The 24,789-nt window shown below is 41.4% G+C and overlaps 1 protein-coding gene and 1 pseudogene across 3 annotated transcripts in view; one reads left to right on the forward strand and one right to left on the reverse strand.

Annotated features, from left to right (window-relative positions):
- LOC116564247 (activating signal cointegrator 1) overlaps window positions 1-24,789 on the reverse strand; it is a 65,735-nt gene that overhangs the window by 26,106 nt on the left and 14,840 nt on the right. For both annotated transcript variants that reach the window (XM_032297192.1, XM_032297193.1), the window contains exons 5-8: window positions 21,497-21,623; window positions 14,774-14,961; window positions 8,099-8,223; window positions 7,138-7,229 (exon numbers count right to left, since the gene is read on the reverse strand). In XM_032297192.1, the coding sequence (XP_032153083.1) occupies window positions 7,138-7,229; window positions 8,099-8,223; window positions 14,774-14,961; window positions 21,497-21,623 (532 nt within the window). The remainder of the gene's footprint in view (window positions 1-7,137; window positions 7,230-8,098; window positions 8,224-14,773; window positions 14,962-21,496; window positions 21,624-24,789) is intronic.
- On the forward strand, window positions 16,235-16,685 carry LOC116564252 (annotated as a pseudogene). The gene has a single exon (XR_004274813.1). The product of XR_004274813.1 is annotated as a 60S acidic ribosomal protein P1 pseudogene (transcript).

Genomic DNA, 24,789 nt, shown 5'->3' on the forward strand with positions numbered 1-24,789 from the left:
TCAAAAAAAAAAAAAAAAAGAAAAAAAAGAAAAAATGCTCTCATCACTGGTCATTACAGAAATGCAAATCAAAACTACACTGAGATACCATCTCACACCAGTTAGAATGGCGATCATTAAAAAATCTGGAGACAACAGATGCTGGAGAGGATGTGGAGAAATAGGAACACTTTTACACTGTTGGTGGGAGTGTAAATTAGCTCAACCATTGTGGAAGACAGTGTGGCGATTCCTCAAGGACCTAGAAATAGAAATTCCATTTGACCCAGCAATCCCATTACTGGGTATATATCCAAAGGATTATAAATCGTTCTACTGTAAGGATGCATGCACACGAATGTTCATTGCAGCACTGTTTACAATAGCAAAGACCTGGAACCAACCCAAATGCCCACTGATGATAGACTGGACAAGGAAAATGTGGCACATATACACCATGGAATACTATGCAGCCCTCAAAAACGATGAGTTCGTGTCCTTTGTAGGGACATGGATGAACCTGGAAACCATCATTCTCAGCAAACTGACAAAAGAACAGAAAATCAAACACCGCATGTTCTCACTCATAGGTGGGTGTTGAACAATAAGAGCACATGGACACAGGGAGGGGAGCATCACACACTGGGGTCTGTTGGGGGGAAATAGTGGAGGGACAGCAGGGGGTGGGGAGTTGGGGAGAGACAGCATGGGGAGAAATGCCAGATGTAGGTGATGGGGAGGAAGGCAGCACATCACACTGCCACATGTGTACCTATGCAACAATCTTGCATGTTCTTCACATGTACCCCCAAACCTAAAATGCAATAACAATAAAAAAATAAAAAAATTTTAAGAAATGATAGATTTCATTACTATCCTTCAAAGCTAGTTCAAAACCATCTCTTTTAATAAAGTCTTTAAGGCGCCCGATGCTGGAAAAAAAAGAAAAAAAATTAATAGTCTTTTGGGATACCTCCCAGTTAGAAGCAAGCTTTCCGTCCTTTATATTTCTCAGAGACAGTCTTTACTTCTTTTAAGACAATTAGCAGGGCACCGTGGCTCACACCTGTAATCCCAGCACTTTGGGAGGCTGAGGTGGGCAGATCACCTGAGGTCAGTAGTTCAAGACCAGCCTGACCAACACGGAGAATCCCATCTCTAACAAAATTAGGTGGGCATGGTGGCACATGCCTATAATCCCAGCTACTCAGGAGGCTGAGACAGGGGAATTACTAGAACCCGGGAGGCGGAGGTTGCAGTGAGCCAAGATCACGCCATTGCACACCAGACTGGGCAACAAGAGCAAAATTCCGTCTCAGAAAAAAAAAAATTAGCTTCACTTTTTATTTTGGTTTTTTATATTGTTTATATACATATGTACCTAGCAGTCTTTCAAACATCTGAGGACAGAATCCACAGCTGATTCATCCTTTTGTTTCCCTCAGTGTCTAGAACAGGGTGTGATTTATAATAGGCACTCAAGTATTATTTACTTTTTTTTTTTTTCCGGACAGTCTTGCTCTGTCACCCCGGCTAGAGTGTAGTGGCACAATCTCAGCCCACTGCAAGCTCCACCTCCTGGGTTCAAGCAATTCTCCTGCCTCAGCCACCCAAGTAGCTGGGATTATAGGCATGCACCACCACACCCAGATCATTTTTGTATTTTCAGTAGAGACAGGGTTTCACCATGTTGGCCAGGTCTCCAACACCTGACCTTAAGTGATACACCCACTTTGGACTCCCAAAGTGCTGGGATTACAGGCGTAAGCCACCATGCCTTGTTCAAGTATTTATTAATGAACAAATATATATGAAAATCTTAAGAATTTCATATTCATTTTCAGATGAAAAACAAAACACTAAATACATGAAACATGGGAGGCTGAGGTGGGTGAATCATGAGGTCAGGAGTTCAAGACCAGCCTGGCCAAGATGGTGAAACCCTGTCTCATAAAAGGAAAAAAAAAAAAAAATCCTTCATTTTCTGATTTCTCACCTCTCAGACTCACAGACAATCCATTGATGATAGAAGCTGATTATTTCCACATACGACATGATACTTGGACTATTCCTGAAGATCTATGTTGCTTGGATATTCTTTTTTTTTTTTTTTTACTTTAAAAAAATTGTTTATTTTTCTTCTAGCAAATTCTCCTAGATCCTGAGGATACTCTTCTAGAAGAGGGAACAAGTAATATTCTCTTCCCAAGTGGAAGACTGCAAATCTACTGCTGATGTCAATTATTGGAAACAGGCACCCAGCAGTATAACCGCTTCAGTATAATTCCTGAAGATAGGGTCTTGGCTGTTATAAAAGCCATAACATCAAATAGACTAAAGGATCAGTAAGCTGGCAGGAAAGGAATGGATTCAGTTCACAAGACATAGAATAATTAACGACCTTGGAGATTTCAGACAAATCAGATTTTCTATTGAAGGCAGGGATATAAATAGCACAAACAACACAGAAGAGTAGAATCAAAAGCCACCAACTCAACTTTTTGTTTGAAAACTTGTTAGGTCTAGAGAACTGTTCAAACCACAGCTGCTAATGGTTATGGATTTGGCAATCAAAATGTCTTTGTTAAAAAAAAAAGTTTTAACTGCCTTACTATTGAGGTTACAAACCACAGCCTTGATGCATTGTTGCAGTCAACATCCTCCCTGCTGTTTTTGAGAGCTTACATCTGCTGCTGGCAGATAAAATGCTGGCAAACAGCAAGGGCTCCTTCCAGGGGAATCACAGGAGAAGCTTTAATGAGATGGCTCTCATCATCTACCTTTTTACCCTGAGTTGAACCCATAGCCTTTTATGTATCACTTCTACCTTCTCTAGGATGATCCTCTGCCATTACTCAGGAGGGCTGAAGGTCTAGAGGGATTTTTTTTTTCTGGCATAAATTAGTCATGTTGGCCATACTAGTCTTAGAAGATAAAAGGAAGACTATAGTGTTCATGGCTCAGGGGAAAGCATATATCTTTTTTTCTTTCTTTCTTTCTTTTTTTGGACTTTCCACCTGTAAGCATATATCTTTTAAAGCCACTTAACAGCATAGTGCACTTGATTTTAAAACAACCACTAACAAAACCTTTTCAGTTTTCTTTTTTTTTTTCTTTTTAAGATGACTAAATGATCATACTATGCCAAAAATAGTGAGGGCTTAGTGTATTTTAATTTATCAAAGAAAGGCCAAGAATGTGAGGTCAGAAGTAAATTACTGAGTTTTTTGGGAGGAAAGAAAAGCGAACAGTATAGAGAGGCAAAATGTGGTCCAAGTCACACAGGAAGTTAGTTTCAGTTGAAATAAAAATTACTAGATCCACACTAGTTTTCAAAGAAAATGCGATTCAGCTGGGTGATAAATGAATATGGAGATATTGAAGGAAGACACAGGTTAGGAAACTACTTCCTGGATTGTTCTTTCTCAGTGAGTTGACCTATGAGAATAAAGAAAAATCAAACACATAACACTCCTAAATTGTACATACCATGATATCAGTTCTGCAGTAGGTAAATAGGTAGCACATGTGCTGGTGGGGGATTAATTTATGCTCAAAGTTTTGGGATGCATGTTATATCCACCTCTTAGAGAGCCATAATCTACACTAGTATATTAAGGGCTCTGAGATGTTCTATAGTAAACAGATCTGTTTAATCCAAAGATATTTCCCAAATTTGTGTTTCAGAGAACACCCATGCCATGGAATAGTTTGGTAAATGCTAGTCAACTGGCATTATTCCTAAACTCTCGACTCATTCATTCGGAAACAAGAATGGGGCTGGTATAACAGACTAGACAAGTACACTTTCTACATCACAGAACTCTAGCTCAAACAGACACAGGTAAACTACAGAGAGTGGTCTTGATATTTTCTAAGAGACAGCCAAATACCAAAGCTGCAACTTTTAAAAGTGATAAACTCTTTACTCAATAAATAAGACTAAAATAGGGCTAACATCAACTCTGAATAAATTCATATGCTACCCTCAAACACAGAAAAGAAACAGTAAAGATGTGGTGGCTAACACTTGTAATCCCAGCACTTTGGGAGGCTGAGGTGGGTAAATCACCTGAGGTCAGAAGTTCCAGACCAGTCTGACCAACATGGTGAAACCCCGCCTCTACTAAAAATATTAAAAAATTACCCAGGCATGGCGGCACATGCCTGTAATACCAGCTACTCAGGAAAGTAAGGCAGGAGAATCGCTTCAACCTGGTAAGCAGAGGCTGCAGTGCGCTGAGATCACAACACTGCACTCCGGCCTGGGCAAGAGAGAGAGACTCTGTCTCAAAACCAGAAAAACAAAACAAACAAACAGACAAACAAACAAACAAAAAACAGTGGAAAAAAGCTACAGAAAAGCTGACCATAGGGAAAATGGGTAAAATGGGTATGGCATTCCCATATCCGATGAAGCCTAGTGGCTTCTGGCTTCTGGTATATTTTAATGTTACATATCAGAGACATTCAAAAAGAGAGTTGCCAGCACCTCCAGCTGGGAACATCTGGGAGGATTCCTGCACTTCTACATGCTGTCTGCAGCAATCTCAGGACAAGAGACAGAATATAAGCTCAAGGAGAAGTATCATGAAAAAGAGTTATCCTTCAGAAACCAACAAGACTTGTTTTAATTAGATTTCTAAGTCCTATAACCCTTATGATAGATCCGGATTATAGTTTCCTACCCTTCTCTACACAAATTTGTGGCACAAAGAAGACTGGCTGTCTAGAGACTGAAATCATTTGACCTTGTATCAGGTGGTGGTTTGCTTAATCAATAGATGAGAAAATAAGGCAAGGCCCCTTGCCAAAAACCATCATCCACACTGCCATATGCCCCTGGGTTCTATTTTAGAACACAAATACATATCTCAGGAAGAAAACAGAATGCAGTATGTTACACTATGCTGTTAATGACTATGAGTCTCTAAAACTGTAAAGCCTACCAATGTAAGATATTTTTATAATACTACTTCTAGACTTGGGGATGGGGGGAAAAAAGGGAGGAGGGAGGAAGAAAGTAGACATTGAAAAAAAATGGGCAAAGGCTCAGACGGATAGCCCAGCCTCCACGTGTCTATGGTTTTACCTGGATCTGGATCAGATACTAAGAGAAGAATAAAAGGCTAGAATTCAAAATTCACACCAAAATGCATGCATTGTACTCACATAATCAGAGAAGATCGAGCAGGTAACCCACAAGAAAATGAAAGACACAAATATAGACGGATAACAAGTGTTAGCCAGGCACGGTAAGCCCAGGAGGCAGAGGCAGTGAGCCAAGATTGGCACTCCAAGATTGGCACTCCAGCCTGGGTGATACAGTGAGACCCTGTCTCCAAAAAATAAATAAATAAATAAATAAGAGTAAAGAACAGAGAGGGTGAAATGGCTGGGAATAGTAAAGGAAAAAAGTAGACAGTAACGAGAGTAATGAAAGGTAAGAAAGTCTGAAAAACAGAATTTGCTGAGATAAATGAAACTGAAGCACTTTTTCTTCAGCACAGTGGTGGAGGCCCTATTATCTAAAGTAACTGTTCAGAGAACAGGAAAACCATACTGTTAGGTAAGACTCTTCGTGCTTCCAGGATGGACTTTTCTCATTTTGGATTTCTGCCAGTTCTGAGTCTAAACATAAGGGTCCTATGTTTCAGGAATTTTCTAATTAAGTTAAAGTCTTTCAGCTCCCTCTGCTGTTCAAACATGTACTATAGTTATGTCGGTTCAATTTTATTTTATTTTATTTTTTTTGAAATGGAGTCTCGCTCTGTCGCCTAGGCTGGAGTGCAGTGGTGTGATCTTGGCTCACTGAAACCTCTGCTACCAGGTTCAAGTGATTCTCCTGCCTCAGTGTCCCGAGTAGCTAGGATTACAGGTGCCTGCCACCACACCTGGCTAATTTTTTTTTTGTATTTTTAGTTGAGATGGAGTTTCACCATGTTAACGGTCTCGATCTCCTGACCTTGTGATCCACCCACCTCGGCCTCCCAAAGTGCTGGAATTACAGGCATGAAGCACAACACTGGTCTTTTTCTTTTTGAGAGTTTCGCTCTGTTACCCAGGCTGGAGTGCAGTGGCATGATCTCAGCTCACTACAACCTCCACCTCCCAGATTTAAGCTGTTCTGCCTCAGCCTCCTGAGTAGCTGGGATTACAGGTGTGTGCTACCACACCTGGCTAATTTTATGTGTGTGTGTGTGTGTGTGTGTGTGTGTGTGCACGTGCGCGCGCACGTATATATATATATATATTATTTTTTTTTTTTTTTTTACACGGAGTTTTGCTCTTGTTGCCAGGCTGGAGTACAGTGGCATGATCTTGGCTGAGTGCAACCTCTGCCTCCTGGGTTCAAGTAATTCTCCTGTCTCAGCCTCCCAAGTAACTGGGATTACAGTCGCCCACCACCACACCCAGCTAAATTTTTGTATTTTTAGTAGACGCAGGGTTTCATCACGTTGGCCAGACTGGTCTCAAACTCCTGACCTCAGGTGATCCACCTGCCTCAGCCTCCCAAAGTGCTGGGATTACAGGCATGAGCCACTGCACCAGGCCAATTTTTGTATTATTAGTAGAGGCAGGGTTTCACCATGTTGGTCAGGCTGACCTCGAATTCCTGACCTCAGGTGATCCACCTGCCTTGGCCTCCTAACGTGTGGGGATTACATGCAAAAGCAACCATGCCTGGCCTGTCAGTTCAATCTTTAGTGACCCAAATAAAATGTATAAATACATACATATGTATATTCATATATAAATACACAAACCTCCTCCCAAGTATGGCATAGTAGTCATGGCAATCAGAGTCAAATATATTTGCCCATCATAAGTTCAATAGCCTGGACCAAAATCTCCAGAATTAGCAATAACAGATCCTACTATTCCCACCCCCTAATTAAAATAATTCAAGGAATAATCAAGGGTTTCTGCAAGGTTTTTGTAAGGGATGAAGACCCTATACTTGTTAACTGGAATATGACAATGGCTTTTTATACAGAAATTTATATGCACCACGCTGGGTGTGATGGCTTATATCTATAATCCCAGCATTTTGAGATGCCAAGGTGGGAGGATCACTTGAGGTCAGGAGTTCAAGACCAGCCTGGCCAACATGGCGAAACCTCGTCTCTACTTAAAGAAAAAAAGTACTCTACTTACCTGCTCCTTAAATTGCTTCTGGGACAAGCAGTCAATTAGGTCCACACAGCCCAGTAGACAACCTGATGGATAGTCATTAGGAAATTCCACATCTGAATCAGGAATAACAAAAGGATTGAATAAATGTCCTTCTTTGTGATCTTGGACCTCAGGAATCTGTTTTCAATTCTGAACAAATGTTAATAACTTTTTCCATTATCTATTTGTAGACATAAGAAAAACAGTGAGATTTACTTGGCACAACTATTGTATTTTAGCAAAAAAATCTAGTGATTGGCTCACTTAGGCCATTATCTACATGCTAAGCTAGAAAAGTTTTCCTTTGCCCTCATACCATCAAAGTTCAAGGACCCCAGAAACTCATTCTAAACAAATCAATTCTACTGTATGCAATTTTATCAGATTGGAGTTTGGTAGTGATGAGTTTTGGAAGCAAAGAAAGGCAGTTACAGATGACAAGGAAAAAAAAATTAAAATGTGGTTAAAACCATAAAAATAAATGTCTTTAAAACAAGCCAGTGATATCAATCGAAATAGAAATGTGGTTTTAGGCTGGGTGAGGTGGGTCACATCTGTAACCCCAGCACTTTGGGAGGCCAAGGCAGGCGGATCACTTCAGGTCAGAGTTCAAGACCAGCCTCAGCCAACATGGTGAAACCCTGTCTCTACTAAAACTACAAAAAATTAGCTGGGCATGGTGGCACGTGCCTGTAATCCCAGCTACTCAGGAGGCTGAGGCAGGAGAATTGCCTGAACCCAGGAGGCGGAGGTTGCGGTGAGCCGAGATCGTGCCATTGCACTCCAGCCTGGGTAACAAGAGCGAAACTCCGTCCCAAAGAAAAAAAAAAAAAAAGTCCCTTTCAACGAAGAAAAAGCCAAAGGAAGAAGGAATTGAAAGAAGATGAATGTCAATGACTTCTCTCCACAAAGTAAAATTGAAAGAAGAACATACAACTGTTACCTTTCCCACGAAGAAGACGATATGTAGCCTGGAGTTCTGAGACTTCTTGAGGAGAGGGTTTTTTGGCTGTGGCTGCTATCCAAAGTCGTCCTCTGTGGGGAGTGTACCAGGATCTGCCCTCTACCCTTAAACAAACACACATTAGTGGGAGTGATCTAAATTCCAGTTTCCTGGAAGATCCCATGATATATAACAAATCTTATAGCAAATTATCCAGTTGAACCAAGAGGTCTGTAGATGATGCCTTACCAGGAAGGATATTTTTTGTCAAAAACACTTTTCTCTCACAATACCTTTCACTTGAGGATGAACTCTGTCCACTAATTTCTTCTATATCAGAATAACGATAAGTCATCTCTCTCAACCCCTGCCTGCTTTTCACCTGATCCCTACAACTCAGACTTGGAGCCCTCACCAGTTTTGGTGCTTCTATAATACAAATCCTATATTTTCTCTTTCTCTTTCTCTTTCTCTCTCTCTCTCTCTCTCTCTCCCTCCCCCCCTTCCCTCCTCCCTCCCTCCTTTCCTTCCTTCTTTTTCTTCCTTCCTTTTCTTTCTTCCTTCCTTCTTTTTCTATCTATCTATCTATCTATCTATCTAATTTGAGACTGAGTTTCAATTTTCTTGCCCAGGCTGGAGTGCAGTGGTGCTATCTTGGCTCACTGCAACCTCCACCTCTGGGGTTCAGGCAATTTTCCTGCCTCAGCCTCCCGAGTAGCTGAGATTACAGGTATGCACCAGCACACCTGGTTAATTTTGTATTTTTAGTAGAGACGGGATTTCTTCATGTTGGTGATGCTGGCCTCAAACTCCCGATCTCCGGTGATCTGCCCACCTCAGCTTCCCAAAGTGCAGGGATTACAGGCATGAGCCACCACACCCAGCACAAATCCTATAAATTCAAGGCATATAAGTCATCCCAGAGATATGGAAATCCTTGCCCTTGAGTCAAAGGCTAAACTTTTCCTGGAAGATTAGTTGATTTGTTCTCCAATCTAACAGAAAAATCCTCACCTACACAAAACTCCCAAGAATGTTACTTTTTATTATTTACAATAATTTAAGTAAATAAAAACGCTTTCACTCTTTTAATTAGAACCACACCCATTTACATTTTTTAACTGTATTCAGGGTTTTCTTGGTGGATTATTAAACAACTTGTGGACTAGTTTGAAAGAACCTGTAAGGAGAATAACAGCATGCATTCAGAATTTAACTGCTACTTTCCAAGGGTTATAAAAAGATGTTTGTTACTCCCTCCCACCAAATTATATAAGGTACCTTGATAATATAACCCTCCCATCCCATTCTTTTTTTTTTTTTTTTTGAGACAGAGTTTCGCTCTCGTTACCCAGGCTGGAGTGCAATGGCGCGATCTCGGCTCACCGCAGCCTCTGCCTCCTGGGTTCAGGCAATTCTCCTGCCTCAGCCTCCTGAGTAGCTGGGATTACAGGCACGCGCCACCATGCCCAGCTGATTTCTTGTATTTGTAGTAGAGACGGGGTTTCACCATGTTGACCAGGATGGTCTCGATCTCTTGACCTTGTGATCCACCTGCCTCGGCCTCCCAAAGTGCTGGGATTACAGGCGTGAGCCACCATGCCCGGCCCCCATCCCATTCTTATAGTGGAAAATGGGGTTATTAATTTTTCATATACTTGGATTTTCAACACAAATATATTGGAAGAGTGCCAGGCTTATAGTAGGTGCATGATATGGGGAATGAACCAACGTATGTCTTCCCTCTGCACCAAATAATCTGAAGAATTACTGGGAAAATGATTCCACAAATGTGGCAAAACCACCTGCTTTATTTCTGTGGGATTAAAATAAAGTGACTATGCACTAGATGCTGCTCACGCTGCTCGCTTCTGTGAGAAAATTTGAATACCAGATCCAAAATAGAATGAGAGAAATGTAAATACTCTGATTCCCTTAGCAGAAGGCAAGTTGTTTAGTTTTCTACTTTGGAAAAGGAAGACACCTAAATTGCAGAAAACTCAGTGAGAACAGACATCTAAGGGTTTGATCATCCTGGAGCAGAAGTGGATTTCCATGCACTTCTCTAATGGCACTTACAGACATGAACTATGAAATAATTAGGAGCCAAAGCAAGAACTGACCTTCAGGATGGGAGAAACGGTGTAGCGGACCTTAATAAAGTAGAGAAATGGCAGCTAATAGTAAAACTACCAAAGTAGAAATGACTATGCCTAAATGCTGATAATCATTTGTCAAGTAATATCTGAAACATGAACAGTAGAGAGGAAAGAGCACTTTGAAAACCTGAACTCTAGTTCCATCTCTGTCACTAACTAGCTTCATATTTTACCTTTGCCTGCTTCAATATCCTCATTTGCCAAAGATTGTGATAATACTGGCCTAATCTACAGTCACATCTTGCTTAACAATGGGAATATGTTCTGAAAAATGTGTCTTTAGGCAATTTCAGATGGTATAACCTGCTATGCACCTGGGCTATGGTATAGCCTCTTTTTTTTTTTTCTGAGATGGAGTTGGATTCTTGCTGCCCAAGCTGGAATACAATGGTGCGATCTCGGCTCACTGCAACCTCCACCTCCCAGGTTTAAGTGATTCTCCTGCCTCAGCCTCCCAGCTAGTTGGGATTAGAGGCACGCAACACCATGCCCAGCTAAATTTTTTTTCTGTATTTTTAGTAGAGATGGTGTTTCGCCATGTTGGCTAGGCTGGTCTCGAACTCCTGACCTCAGGTGATCTACCCACCTTGGCCTCCCAAAGTGCTGGGATTATAGGCATGAGGCGCTGTGTCCGGCAGCCTCTTGTTCTTAAATTACAAACTTGTACAGCATGTTACTGTACAGAATACTGTAGGCAATTGGAACACAGTGATAACTATTTGTATATCGAAATATATCTAAACATAGAAAAGGTACAATAAAGGATGGGCACAATGGCTCACACCTATAAATCCCAGCACTTTGAGAGGTGGAGGCTGGTAGATCACCTGAGGTCGGGAGTTTGAGACCAGCCTGGCTAACAGGGCAAAACTCCATCTCTATTAAAAATAAAAAAATTAGCTGGGTGTGGTAGCACACGTCTGTAATCCCAGCTACTCAGGAGGTTGAGGCAGGAGAATTGCTTGAACCTGGCAGGTGGAGGTTGCAGCAAGCTGAGATCATGCCATTGCACTGCAGCCCGGGCAACAGAGTGAGATTCTGTCTCAAAAAAAGAAAAAAAATGTACAGCAAAAATAGATATTATAATCTTTTTTTCCCTTTTCTCTTTTTTTTTTTTTTTTTTTTTGAGACGGAGTTTCGCTCTGTTATACAGGCTAGAATGCAGTGGCATAACCTCTGCTCACTGCAACCTCCACCTCCAGGTTTAAGCGATTCTCCTGCCTCAGCCTTCTGAGTAGCTGGAACTATAGGCAAGTGCCACCACAACTGGCTAAATTTTTTGTATTTTTGGTAGAGACGGGGTTTCACCATGTTAGCCAGGATGGTTTCAATCTCCTGACCTCATGATCTGCCCAACTCAGCCCAAAGTGCTGGGATTACAGGTGTCAGCCACACTGCACCTCAGTGCCTGGCTAATTTTCTGTATTTTAAGTAGGGATAGGGTTTCATCGTATTGGTCAGGCTGGTCTTGAACTCCTGACCTGAAATTATCCACCTGCCTCAGCCTCCCAATGTGCTGGGATTACAGGTGTGAGCCACTGAGCCCAGCCTAATTTCTCTACACCATCAGCAACTTTATTGGTTGATTGAGTTTCACTCTTATTGCCCAGGCTGGAGTGCAATGGTGCGAGCTCAGCTCACTGCAACCTCCACCTCCCATGTTCAATCGATTCTCCTTTCTCAGCCTTTTGAGTATCTGGGATTACAGGTGCCTACAACCACACCCGGCTAATTTTTTGCATTTTTAGGAGAGGTGGGGTTTCACTATGTTGGCTAGGCTGGTATTGAACTCCTGACCTCAGATGATCCACCTGCCTTGGCCTCCCAAAGTGCTGCGATTACAGGTGTGAGCCACCACCTTATTTATTTATTTTTTGGGGATAAGTTCCCTCTCTGTAGCCCAGGCTGCAGTGAGGTGGCGTGATCTGAGATCACTGCAGCTTCTACCTCCCAGGCTCAAGTGATTCTCCCACCTCAGCCTCCTAAGTAGCTGGGACAACAGACACGCATCACCACACCTGGCTGATTTTTTGTATTTTTGGCAGAGATGAGGTTTCACCATGTTGCCTAGGCTGGTCTTGAACTCCTTGGCTCAAGTGATTTGTTCTCCTCAGCCTCCCAAAGTACTGGGATTACAGGTGTGAGCCACTATACCTTATTTTTATTTTTTTGAGATGGAGTCTTGCTCTGTCCCCAGGCTGGAGTGTAGTGGTGTGATCTCAGCTCATTGTAACCTCCACCTCCCAGGTTCAAGTGATTCTCTTGCCTCAGCCTCCACAGTAGCTAGGACCATAGGTGCTCGCCACCATGCCTAGCTAATGTTTGTATTTTTAGTAGAGATGGGATTTCACCATGTTGGCCAGGATGGTCTCAATCTCTTGACCTTGTGATCTGCCTGCTATGGCTTCCCAAAGTGCTGGGATTACAGGTGTGAGCCACTGCACTGGCCTATTTTTATTTTTAATTATAGCCAACCTACTGGGTATGACATGGTGTCTCATGGTAATTTTGATTGACATTTCCCTAATTACCAAAGATGTTAGTATTGTTTCTTGTGCTTATTGGCCTTATATTTACATTTATTTATTTTTTGGTAAAAAATCTATTCAAGTTATTTGCCCATTATCCAGCACACGACTATATTTCATAGAGCTACTGCTTTGAAAACTGAAATTCTATTTAAGTATAAGATATTTTTACTGTTATGAGTTGGGACATTGACAGGTATATAAAATTCTAATAGAAAAAAATAAGAAGGAAAATAAAATATGTTGTAATGATACATGAAAGAAGAAAAACACGAACACATATATCATGCTCTCACCCTAAAACAATTTACACAAGACAAGCAGAAATGGCCAGGTGGGTGGTGGCTCACACCTGTACTCCCAGCACTTTGGGAAGCCCAGGTGGAGTGGATCACTTGAGGTCGGGAGTTAGAGACCAGTCTGACAAACATGGAGAAATCCCATCTCTACTAAAAATACAAAATTAGCCAGGTATGGTGGCACATGCCTGTAATCCCAGCTACTCAGGAGGCTGAGGCAGGAGAATAACTTGAACCAGAGAGGCGGAGGTTGCGGTGAACCAAGATTGCACCATTGTACTCCAGCCTGGGCAACGAGAGCGAAACTCAGTCTCAAAAGAAAAATAGAAACACTCCAAAATGCTAATAATAGCTGTTTCTTGGTGTGGGATTCTAGGTAATCTTTCTAGTTACTTTTCTGTACTACTTTATAGTTTTCTATTTACATGTGTAAGAAAAGCAAAGGAAAACACTATCTTTAAAAACTGAATTAAGAAAAGACACAAGAAACCATGGAATAGTAAGCTATTAAATAATCATCATTAACAGGTGTAACTCAGCTCCATAATACCTCTACTTATCTCAGTTTCCCCTACTTTTGTAGGAAAGGATTTTGTGATGAAATAGTTTCTCAATATTATTAGCCAGATTAATAGATATACAGATAGAAAAACAAAATCAAGTATGCTGGTATCTTAATAAGTAAATAAGCATCAAAACTATATTTCAAATAGGATCAAATTATTAAGGTTGCTGAGTAGTATATTACAAGGACAAGACCAAGATAAGTTTTTCCAATAGATTTGCTTCCAAAGATGAAAAAATTGGTCTTCTATATTTGTTATGACTTGGTTCATTAGCCTTTTTAAGCTCAGTTTTTTTTTTTTTTTTTTTGAGACGGAGTTTCGCTCTTGTTACCCAGGCTGGAGTGCAATGGCGCGATCTCGGCTCACCGCAACCTCCGTCTCCTGGGTTCAGGCAATTCTCCTGAGTAGCTGGGATTACAGGCACGCGCCACCATGCCCAGCTAATTTTTTGTATTTTTAGTAGAGACGGGGTTTCACCATGTTGACCAGGATGGTCTCGATCTCTTGACCTCGTGATCCACCCGCCTCGGCCTCCCAAAGTGCTGGGATTACAGGCTTGAGCCACTGCGCCCGGCCCTCAGTTTGTTTTTTAAGCTATTCAGTACAAAAACTACTACTACTATATTTGTCAATTTAAAATTAATTTTAAAATATACCACTATCAAGTCAGTAACACGAATATGTTGTTTAAAGTTCTATTTATCAGCCAGGTGCAGCAGCTCAAGCCTGTAATCCCAGCACTTTGGGAAGCCAATGCAGGTGGATCATGAGGTCAGGAGTTCAAGACCCGCCAGGCCAACATGGTGAAACTAAAAATACAAAAAATTAGCCAAGCGTGATAGCACACAGCTGTAATCCCAGCTACTCTGGAGGCTGAGGCAGGACAATCACCTGAACCCAGAAGGCAGAGATTGTGGTGAGCAGAGATCATGCCATTGCACTCCAGCCTGGGTGACAGAGCAAGACTCCATCTCAAAAAAAAAAAAAAAAAAAAAAAGTTCTATTTATTGAAGAGTATTATAAATCACTACTTTTTGAGGAAAACTAATTCCAATCCATATTTCTAAATTAAATTTATGTCACTCCAAGATCTTCCATTGCCCAGATTCGTTTTCATTCTTACCTTTTAATCCCTCTGACAAGCAGAGAAGCCCAGGGCTGATGTATAGAGAGGCACCAGCCACCGTCAAAGCCTTCCTGAAATTCTTGATCCTGGATTCGCAACTGGTGCTGAAATGAATTGAACTCTAGTCCCAATCCTGATGAACGGAAAGCCTTCTTCTGTGAGGCTGCACCTGTGTGGTCAACCCACTACACAGAAAAACAAGCATACAGTTCTGTCTTTTAAGGGAAGAATCTGGGGTAGGTGGCCAAAATGACACACATGCTAATAATGAGGAAATCATACTGGGAACTTTTCTTAGCAAAATATATCCCAGTCTGGGCATGATGGTTCATGCCTGTAATCCCAGCACTTTGGGAGGCAAGGCGGGTGGATCACTTGAGATCAGGAGTTAGAAGCCAGTCTGGCCAACATAGTGACACTCCATCTCTACTAAAAATACAAAAATTAGCTGGGCGTGGTGGTGGATGCCCATAATCCCAGCTACTTGAGAGGCTGAGGCAGGAGAATTGTTTGAACTCAGGAGGTGGGGTATGCAGTGAGCCAAGATCACGCTACTGCACTCCAGCCTGGGCAAGAAAGCGAGACCCTGTCTCAAAACAACATCAACAAACAAAAAATACATCCCATCTTTGTCTGGAATAAGGCTAGAAGGGTAGAAACAGTATAAATTCAGTAGAAGTCCCAGGTATGATAACAAGATTCCATCTTAAAGGATAATTAGAATGTTGAAATCTCCATAACAATGCTTCCAAATTCCAGCAACAGCACAACTATCAGACCAAAAGAACTGTAATTATTTCTACTTTATATGTAATGATCCATACTTGGTTCTGGATAATTTTTCAATAGAATTCTGTGAGCTAACTGAAGCTTTAACATTTTGTTCCACAATTCTGTATATGCTTAGGGGCAGTGTCACATGCCGATACCATGACAAAGCCAAACAGATGCTGTGAGAGGCAGCAGTTCTGACTACTGGATGCATGAAATAGTGTCCTACCCTGAAATGAACAACTTGCTTCCTGAAAGAGGGGATGGAGGACTGCTAAAACAAGGTTCCCAGCATGTAAAATGAATAGAGAATTATAAGGTACAGGTAATTACAGGAGAGTGAAGATTCTTGGCAACAGTTCAGACAGAGAATGACAAAGGTTAATGTTTCTTCCAGAGCAACAAGACCATATGCTCCAAAATAAAAGTTTAAAAATAAAGGCAATTAGCATGATGATGTTTGGGGTTGTCTTAATTTTTAAAAATGTAATATTTATAAAGCTGGACACAGTAATGCATGCCTGTAGCTTCACTAGCCACTCAGGAGGTGAGGCAGGAGGATCACTTGAGCCCACAAGTTCAAGGCCAGCCTGGGCAACATGGTAAGATCTTGTGTCTTTAAAAATAATAATAAGGGTTTTCCTCAGCTGCCACCAAGGTGCTTGGTCCTTCCAAGCTAAGGCCGCATTGGGGTGAGGCCCTTACTTCATCCAGCAACTAGCACCACGTCTGGCAGTGCTAGCCCCACACTCACCCGCACGATGGCCTCCTCTACTACCAAGCTCGCTTACATCTACTCGGCCCTTATTCTGCACGACTATAAGGTGACCGTCCTCTTAAGGAAGATAAGATCAATGCCCTTATTAAAGCAGCCAGTATAAATGTTGAACCTTTTGGTCTGGCTTGTTTGCAAAGGCCTTCTGTAAGGGTTGCAATGTGGGGGCTGGTGGACCTGCTCCAGCAGCTGGTGCTGCACCAGCAGGAGGTCTTGCCCCCTCCACTGCTGCTGCTCCAGCCGAGGAGAAGAAAGTGGAAACAAAGAAAGAAGAATCCGAGGAGTCTGATGATGACATGGGCTTTGGTCTTTTTGATAAAACCTCTTTTATAATGTGTTCAATAAAAAGCTGAACTTTAAAAATAATTATTTATAATTATTAAAATATTTATAATTAATAATGATAATTATTATTTATAATAATAATAATATGGGCCAGGCATGATGGACAATGTCTATAATCCCAGGCCTCGGGGAGGCCAAGGCAGGAGGATTGCCTGAGCCCAGGAGTTGACCAACCTGGGCAACATGACAAAATTCTTTCTGTACAAAATATACACAGATTAGCAAGTTATGATGGCACGTGACTACTTTAGTCTGAGCCATTTGAGGTTGAGGCTGCAGTGAGCTGTGATCTAGCTTGGATGACAGAACAAGATCCGGTTTCAAAAATAAATAAAAAAGAAAATAGGCCGGGCGCGGTGGCTCAAGCCTGTAATCCCAGCACTTTGGGAGGCCGAGGCGGGTGGATCACGAGGTCAAGAGATCGAGACCATCCTGGTCAACACGGTGAAACCTCGTCTCTACTAAAAATACAAAAAACATTAGCTGGGCATGGTAGCGCGTGCCTGTAATCCCAGCTACTCAGGAAGCTGAGGCAGGAGAATTGCCTGAACCCAGGAGGCGGAGGTTGTGGTGAGCCGAGATCGCACCATGGCACTCCAGCCTGGGTAACAAGAGCGAAACTCCGTCCCAAAAAAAAAAAAAGAAAATATAATAAATTACAGAAAAAACTTTGAGTGGTAGTCAAAACCGTAGACAATCATTTAACCCCTAAAGGTTTCAGTTTTTCCAACTAGAAAAGGATGAAGTTGGACTAAATGAATTTCTAAGGATTTTTCTGCAATATAATTTTATGATGCTTGTCAATTGTGGCATATCTTAAAAATACACATTTTTACAAATTAAATAAACATTTACTGAGTACTTAACTGTGAAAAGCACATTAACTAGGGAGACATAAAATATGAAAAAGATATGGTTCTTGCTTGCAAGGAACTTAACAATCCTAGTGGAAGATAGACACATATATAACTATTCAAAATATATGGCAGAATTGAGTACATACTAAATAGGAGACAGAAGTTCTTACAGTGGACAACAGAGAAAAAAGAATTAATCCATTTTAGGGGAAATAAATAATTTCTTGAAAAAAAATTTTTTTTTTTTTTTTTTTTTTTTGAGACGGAGTTTCGCTCTTGTTACCCAGGCTGGAGGGCAATGGCGCGATCTCGGCTCACCGCAACCTCCGCCTCCTGGGTTCAGGCAATTCTCCTGCCTCAGCCTCCTGAGTAGCTGGGATTACAGGCACGCGCCACCATGACCAGCTAATTTTTTGTATTTTTAGTAGAGACGGGGTTTCGCCATGTTGACCAGGATGGTCTCGATCTCTTGACCTCGTGATCCACCCGCCTCGGCCTCCCACAGTGCTGGGATTACAGGCTTGAGCCACCGCGCCCGGCCCGAAAAAAAATTTTTTTTTGAGACAGTGTCTTGCTCTGCTGCCCAGGCTGGTCTTGACCTCCTGGCTTCAAATGATCCTCCTGCCTTGGCCTCCCAAAGTGCTAGGAATACAGGTGTAAGCCACCACATCTGGCTGGAAATAAATAATTTCATAAAATGTTGGTATGTAAACAACCTTGAGGCCCAAATTTATTTTCTATTTCTGCTATAGCTGTTGCCTCTAATTACACAGCCACTTTCCTAAATTAATTCTTCATTATCTTTCAATAATACTATTAAAGAATCTGTCAGCAGGTCTCTTCATCTAGTCTTTTTTTTTTGGGACGGAGCTTTGCTCTCGTTGCCCAGACTGGAGTGCAATGGCGCAATCTTGGCTCACTATAATCTCCACCTCCTGGGTTCAAGCGACTCTCATGCCTCAGCCTCCCTAGTAGTTGTGATTACAAGCGTGTACTACCATTCCTGACCAACTTTGTATTTTTAATAGAGATGGGGTTTCTCCATTTTGGTCAGGCTGGTCTTGAACTCCCGGCCTCAGGTGATCCACCTGCCTTGGCCTCCCAAAGTGATGGGATTACAGGCGTGAGCCACCACACCTAGTCCAGTTTTAGCCTTTTTTTTTTAAAAGATGGGGTTTCACCATATTGGTCAGGCTGGCTTCAAACTCCTGACCTCAGGTGATCCGCCCACCTCAGCCTCCCAAAGTGCTGGGATTACAGGCGTGAGCCACCGTGCCCGGCTAAGTTTTAGCCTTTTTTATGATGATAATTGTTTTCTTTTTAGAGATAGGGTCTTACTGTGTCATCCGGACTGGAGTGTGGTGGCTTGATCACAGCTCACTGCAGCCTCCAACTCCTGGGCTCAAGTGATCCTCCCGCCTCAGTTTCCCAAGTAGCTGGGACTATAGATGTGTACCACTACACTTCAGGCCCAGCTCCCACTTTTGGTCTTTAAATAACTTTCTACAGCTCCACTAGTACTACAACGCTAATTCGGACTTGCATTATCTTTCCACAGTGCTATTGCAAGGACTTCCTTGGCAATTTCTCTGCTTCTAATCTTACCCTTCCCTCCAATCCATTCTCTATATAGCCATAGAAGTCATGCCAATCTTCTGTTAAAACTTTTCCAGAACACTTCTTTGCCTACTTTAGGACAAAACCTAAACTCATTAGCATAAGAAAAAAAAATCTTTCATGGTTAGGTGTTGCTTACTGTACTGGGTTGAGTCATATCCCCCCCATAATCAATGTCCACCTAGACAGTATCTGTGAATACAATCCTATTTGGAAACAGTCTTTACAGATGTAATCTGTTTAAGATGAGATTATATTGGATCATAGTGGGCCCTAAAACGAATGACTTCTATCCTTGTAAGAGGAGAGGGCACAGAGTGATAAAGAGACACACAGGGAAGAAGTCTATGTGAAGACAGAGGCAGAGATTAGAGTGATGAGCTACAAGGGAAGGGACACATAGAGCCACCAGAAGCTTAAAGAAGTAAGGAAACATTCTCCTGTAAAGCTTTTGGAGAGAATGTAGTCTTTCCAACACCTTGATTTCGGGCTTTTAGCCTCCAGCTGTGGGAGAATTAATTTCTGCTGTCTTAGGTCACCTAGTTTGTGGTACTTTGTTACAGCAGCCCTAGGAAACTAAGAGATTTACCAGTCCATAACAATAGTTAATTACTTGTGATTCCCCAAACCTGCAATGCTGCTGAGCCTTTGGACATGTTGTACCTTCTGCCTGGAATTCCCTCTTCAGATTTGTGTGCTTGAAAATTCCTATATCTATATCCCATGTTTTTATGTACACATGCCTTTGTGTCTACAATTCATTCTGCCTGAAATTTTTTTCTCCACAATTCCCAAACATCCATTTTTCTCAAATATTTACCTTTTTTTTTTTTTTTTTTGAGACAAGAGTCTTGTTCTGTTGCTGGAGTGCAGTGGTATGATCATAGCTCACTGCAATCTCTGCATCCGGGGATCAGGTGATTCTCCCCTCTCAGCCTCCTAAGTAGCTGGGACTACAGGCACAATGCCACCATGCCCAGCTAATTTTTGTATTTTTAGTAGAGACGGGGTTTTGCCATGTTGCTCAGGCTAGTCTGTAACTCCTGGGCTCAAGCAATCTGCCCACCTCGGCCTCCCAAAATGCTAGGATTACAGGCATAAGCCACTGCACCCGGTGAATATTTACTTTTAATGAATGTCAGCTTCCCTATAAAACCTATTGACTGCCCTCAGCTAGAAGAAGTCTCCTGCTCCTCTGGAATTCCATAGAACTTAATACTTACACTCTATTAGTGTTTATTAGAGCTGCTAGGCCGGGCATGGTGGCTCACACCTGTAATCCCAGCACTTTGGGAGGCCAAGGTGGGTGGATCACCGAGGTTAGGAGTTCCAGACCAGCCTGACTAAACATGGTGAGACCCCTTCGCTACTAAATATACAAAAATTAGCCAGGCCTGGTGGTGTGTGCCTGTAATCCCAGCTACTTGAGAGGCTGAGGCAGGAGAATCGCTTGAACCTGGGAAGCAGAGGTTCCAGTGAGCTGAAATTGAGCCACTGTACTTCAGGCTGGGGGACACAGTGAAATTCTGTCTCAAACAAAAACAAAAACAAAAACAAAAACAAAAACATAGATCTTTACCCCTACTAGTTTGTGAGTGCTTTGAGGATAGAATCAGTGTCTGCTTGATCAGTTGTTATTGTGCTTATCCATAGTAGAGTCTCAATATACTGGATGGTAAAATAAAGGATGATGATAAATGAGTGAATTCATAAATTAATTTAAAACACCACTCTATGGGCTTACCCATATTCTATAAAAGATAAAGAACATTAATAAAAGGACCATGGAATTTTTGTCTGAATTTGTTTTTTTTGTGTGTGTGTATCTAAATTTCTGTAGTGCATAACAAAACCCTTTCTTGGAAAATACTTAGACGATAACACAAGTCAATTTGTCAGAAGTATTGCAGTAAAAATGGAAAAAATGTGAGCCAGAGAATAAGGTTGGCAGGTGTGTTGAGACAGCTGATTGGTATCTAAAGCCTATGAAATAGACACTTTTTTTTTTTTTTTTCTAATATTTTTTAGAGACGGAGTTTCATTCTTGTTTCCCAGTCTGGAGTGCGATGGCGCAATCCCGGCTCACCGCAACCTCCGCCTCCTGGGTTCAGGCAATTCTCCTGCCTCAGCCTCCTGAGTAGCTGGGATTACAGGCACACACCACCATGCCCAGATAATGTTTTGTATTTTTAGTAGAGACAGGGTTTCACCATGTTGACCAGGATGGTCTCGATCTCTTGACCTCGTGATCCACCCGCCTCGGCCTCCCAAAGTGCTGGGATTACAGGTATGAGCCACCGGGCCCAGCAAGAGCCAAATTTCTCTTATCAACACTTAGAGCAAGGGTCCACTAACCTGGGGAGGAGACTGGTACATGTTGGGATTTACCAGAACTCCCAAAGGCTCTTCAGAAGATCTATCCAATTTGGTCAGTGTCTGATTCAAGGTTCCACTGGCAATGGCCTGTATTGTCTCATCTAGTCTGTGATAATAAACCAAAAGGATGCAACAATTGGTAATGTTCTATGCTCAGAATTTCCTTACCACCAACATAAAATGCTTTAATAGTAATAAAATTTGGAATATAAAGAGGAGTCTATGGATGACCTTCCCTACTCCCTACTCTAGCTTCCTGCTCCTCACACCAAAAACCCTAAGGAATATGAGTTAATAAATGTTAGAAAATATGAAGAAAATACACAGGGCACACTACAGTCATTTACCTGCTCAACAAGATCATTAAACATGCCAAGACCAGAAAAGCTGCCTAGAAGCCATGAGTGGTGACTCATGCCTATAGTTCCAACACTATGGTAGGCCAAAGAGGGAGGATTGCTTGAGGCCAGAAGTTCAAGACCAGCCTGGGCAACATAGAGAGACCCTGGGTCTACAAAAAATAAATGATCTGGGTATGGTGGCTCACACGTGTAGTCCTAGCTACTTAGGAGGATGAGATGGGAGGATAGTATGAGCCCAGAAGTTCAACGTGCCACTGCCCTCCAGCTTGGGCAACAGTCAATAAGGCCCTGTCACAAAAAGGAAAAAACAAAAAACTTGCCTAGGAATACCCTGACCCACATAAGAGTGTTCTATGTCAGCTCATCTTCTCAATGCAACCTATACGGTTATTCCTCTGCCTACTCAGCAGTCCCTTCACTCCTTCTTGCTGGTCTTCATTCTATCTTTGCTTGAAGGCTCATAAGCAATAAAGAGGTACCCTACTAGCCCAGCACAAAAATGCTTACTCCTTTCTCTAAGGTCCTATAGTATCTACTATCTAAACAATCATTGGATACATCCCATGTTATCCTGTGCCTATGGTGCTGGCATTGGATACATGGCTCTAAACCTATAAAATAATGATTTTCATTTAAAGATTGTGAAAATCTACTGGTTAGTTGGTAAGAGATCATAAGCCCTGCAGGAACCCTATCTTGTTTCATTCTATAGCTCTACAGTACTTGCTGCGGTATTCAATGCCCCTGTTGGATGCTTGACAAATGTTTGTGGATAACAATAATAATTCTGATGCACAACATAATGAAAATCTTCAACTAACAGGAAAGGCTAAACCTGACCTTCAATTCAATTCAAGATACCTTTGTTAGGAATCTCTTATATGTAAGATAGCTTAACGGGTGTGGAGGACATTGTTTCTGCCTTCAAGAGGCTTTGAATTCAAATGGCAGATTTAAGACAGCTATACAGATGATGAATCATATATGAAAGGATGTAATAATTACTATGAGACAGGCACAATCTGTTTGGTGGTTATTATCCCATCATCCAACATGTTGTATAAAGTAGGTTCAAGGGAAAGTTAAGCATGTGAAAGGCAAAGATTGGGGGAGGAATTTCCAAAACAAGGAAAAATCGGAAAAAAAGGCATGAAGCTTTTAAAAAGTACAAGAATTTGTAGGATGAGGTGAGTCTAAAATAGGGTGGGGACAGTGAGGTCTGAAAGAGAGAAACAGATTTGACACAGTATAGTGATAAGTATATTCAGAACTCTCGAATCTATAAAAGAAATAATTAAAAAGTGATGACTACATTTTTAGAACACTCAAACTTACTAGCATACAACTAAAGCAAAGGAATCTGAATAAAAATTAGAATGAAATACCATTTTTCATGTGTCAGAATGACATCTTGTAAAAATTTTTGACAATGGAAAAGAAAACTGTTATCTTGATAGTTGGTGTGTAGCTGACAAGTCAAACGAATGCACTATTTAAATGTTCTCTTCTAAAAAAATTGCACCTTTTTTGTTTATATATTTATGTTAATAGACTTTTTTTTTTTTTTTCAAGGTGTGGTCTCGCTATGTTGCCCAGGCTGGTCTTGAATTCCTGGCCTCAAGTGATCCTCCCATCTTGGCCTCCCAAAGTGCTGGGATTATAGGTATGAGTCACTGTGCCCAGCCTTAGGCTTTGTTTTTTAAAGCAGTTTCAGATTCACAGCAAAATTGAGAGGAATGTAAAAAGGTTACCCACATCCCCCAAGACCTCCCAAATACATATCCTCCCCCATTATTAGCATCCCTCACCAGAGTGGTACATTTGTAACGACTGATCAACTTCCATTGACAAATCATTATCACTCAAAAGCCATAGTTTACATCAGGGTTCACTCTTGGTATTGTATAATTTATGGGTTTGGACAAATTTATAATGACATGTATTTATCATTATAATTACATACTGAGCAGTTTCACTGCCTTAAAAATCTTCTCTGTGCTCCCTTTATTTATTCCTCCTTCTCTTCTAATCCCTGGAAACTACTAAATAGTTGGAATCATATAGCATGTAGGCTGCACCACTTTAATACTCCAATTCACAGTAAGAGAATATCCCCATTTTCCTATACCTACACAATATGCAATATTATATCTTAAAAAATTTAAGCCAAATTTGATGAGCAAAAAAAATTTGATATATTATGTTTTTCTTCTTTTTTTGAGATGGAGTTTTGCTCTTGTTACCCAGGCTGGAGTGCAATGGCACGATCTCGGCTCACTGCATCCTCCGCCTCCTGGGTTCAGGCAATTCTCCTGCCTCAGCCTCCTGAGTAGCTGGGATTACAGGCACGCGCCGCCATGCCCAGCTAATTTTTTGTAGTTTTAGTAGAGACGGGGATTCACCATGTTGACCAGGATGGTCTCGATCTCTTGACCTCGTGATCCACCCGCCTCGGCCTACCAAAGTGCTGGGATTACAGGCGTGAGCCATTGCGCCCGGCCTGATATGTTTTTAAATCTGAATTTCCTGATTGCTAGTTGAACATCTTTTCAAATGTTATTGGCTATTTGTACTTCCCCAATTGTGTACTGTCTGTTCTTACTTTTTGTCCATTTTTCTGCTGGAGTTTTTGGTCTTTTAATTTGCGAGAGTTCTTACTTATATAGTAGGAATATTGTTTATTTGACTGTTTAACCACTTAAAATATTTTCTTCCCACTTAGTACTGTCTTTTTACTTTATTTAAAATATCTTATATCTTCATGACTTCAAGATTTTGTATCTTGGTTAGGAATAGCTTTATCACACCAAGACTATAATTATATTCTCCTATAAGTCTGTATTTCTTTCTGATCCCTTTATATTGTTCATATTTAACTTTTTTTTTTTTTTTTTTTTTTTTTTTTTTTTT

Source organism: Sapajus apella, unplaced genomic scaffold (assembly GCF_009761245.1).
Source record: "Sapajus apella isolate SASKATOON/1434 unplaced genomic scaffold, GSC_monkey_1.0 scaffold37, whole genome shotgun sequence".
Classification (NCBI taxonomy): Eukaryota; Metazoa; Chordata; class Mammalia; order Primates; family Cebidae; genus Sapajus; species Sapajus apella.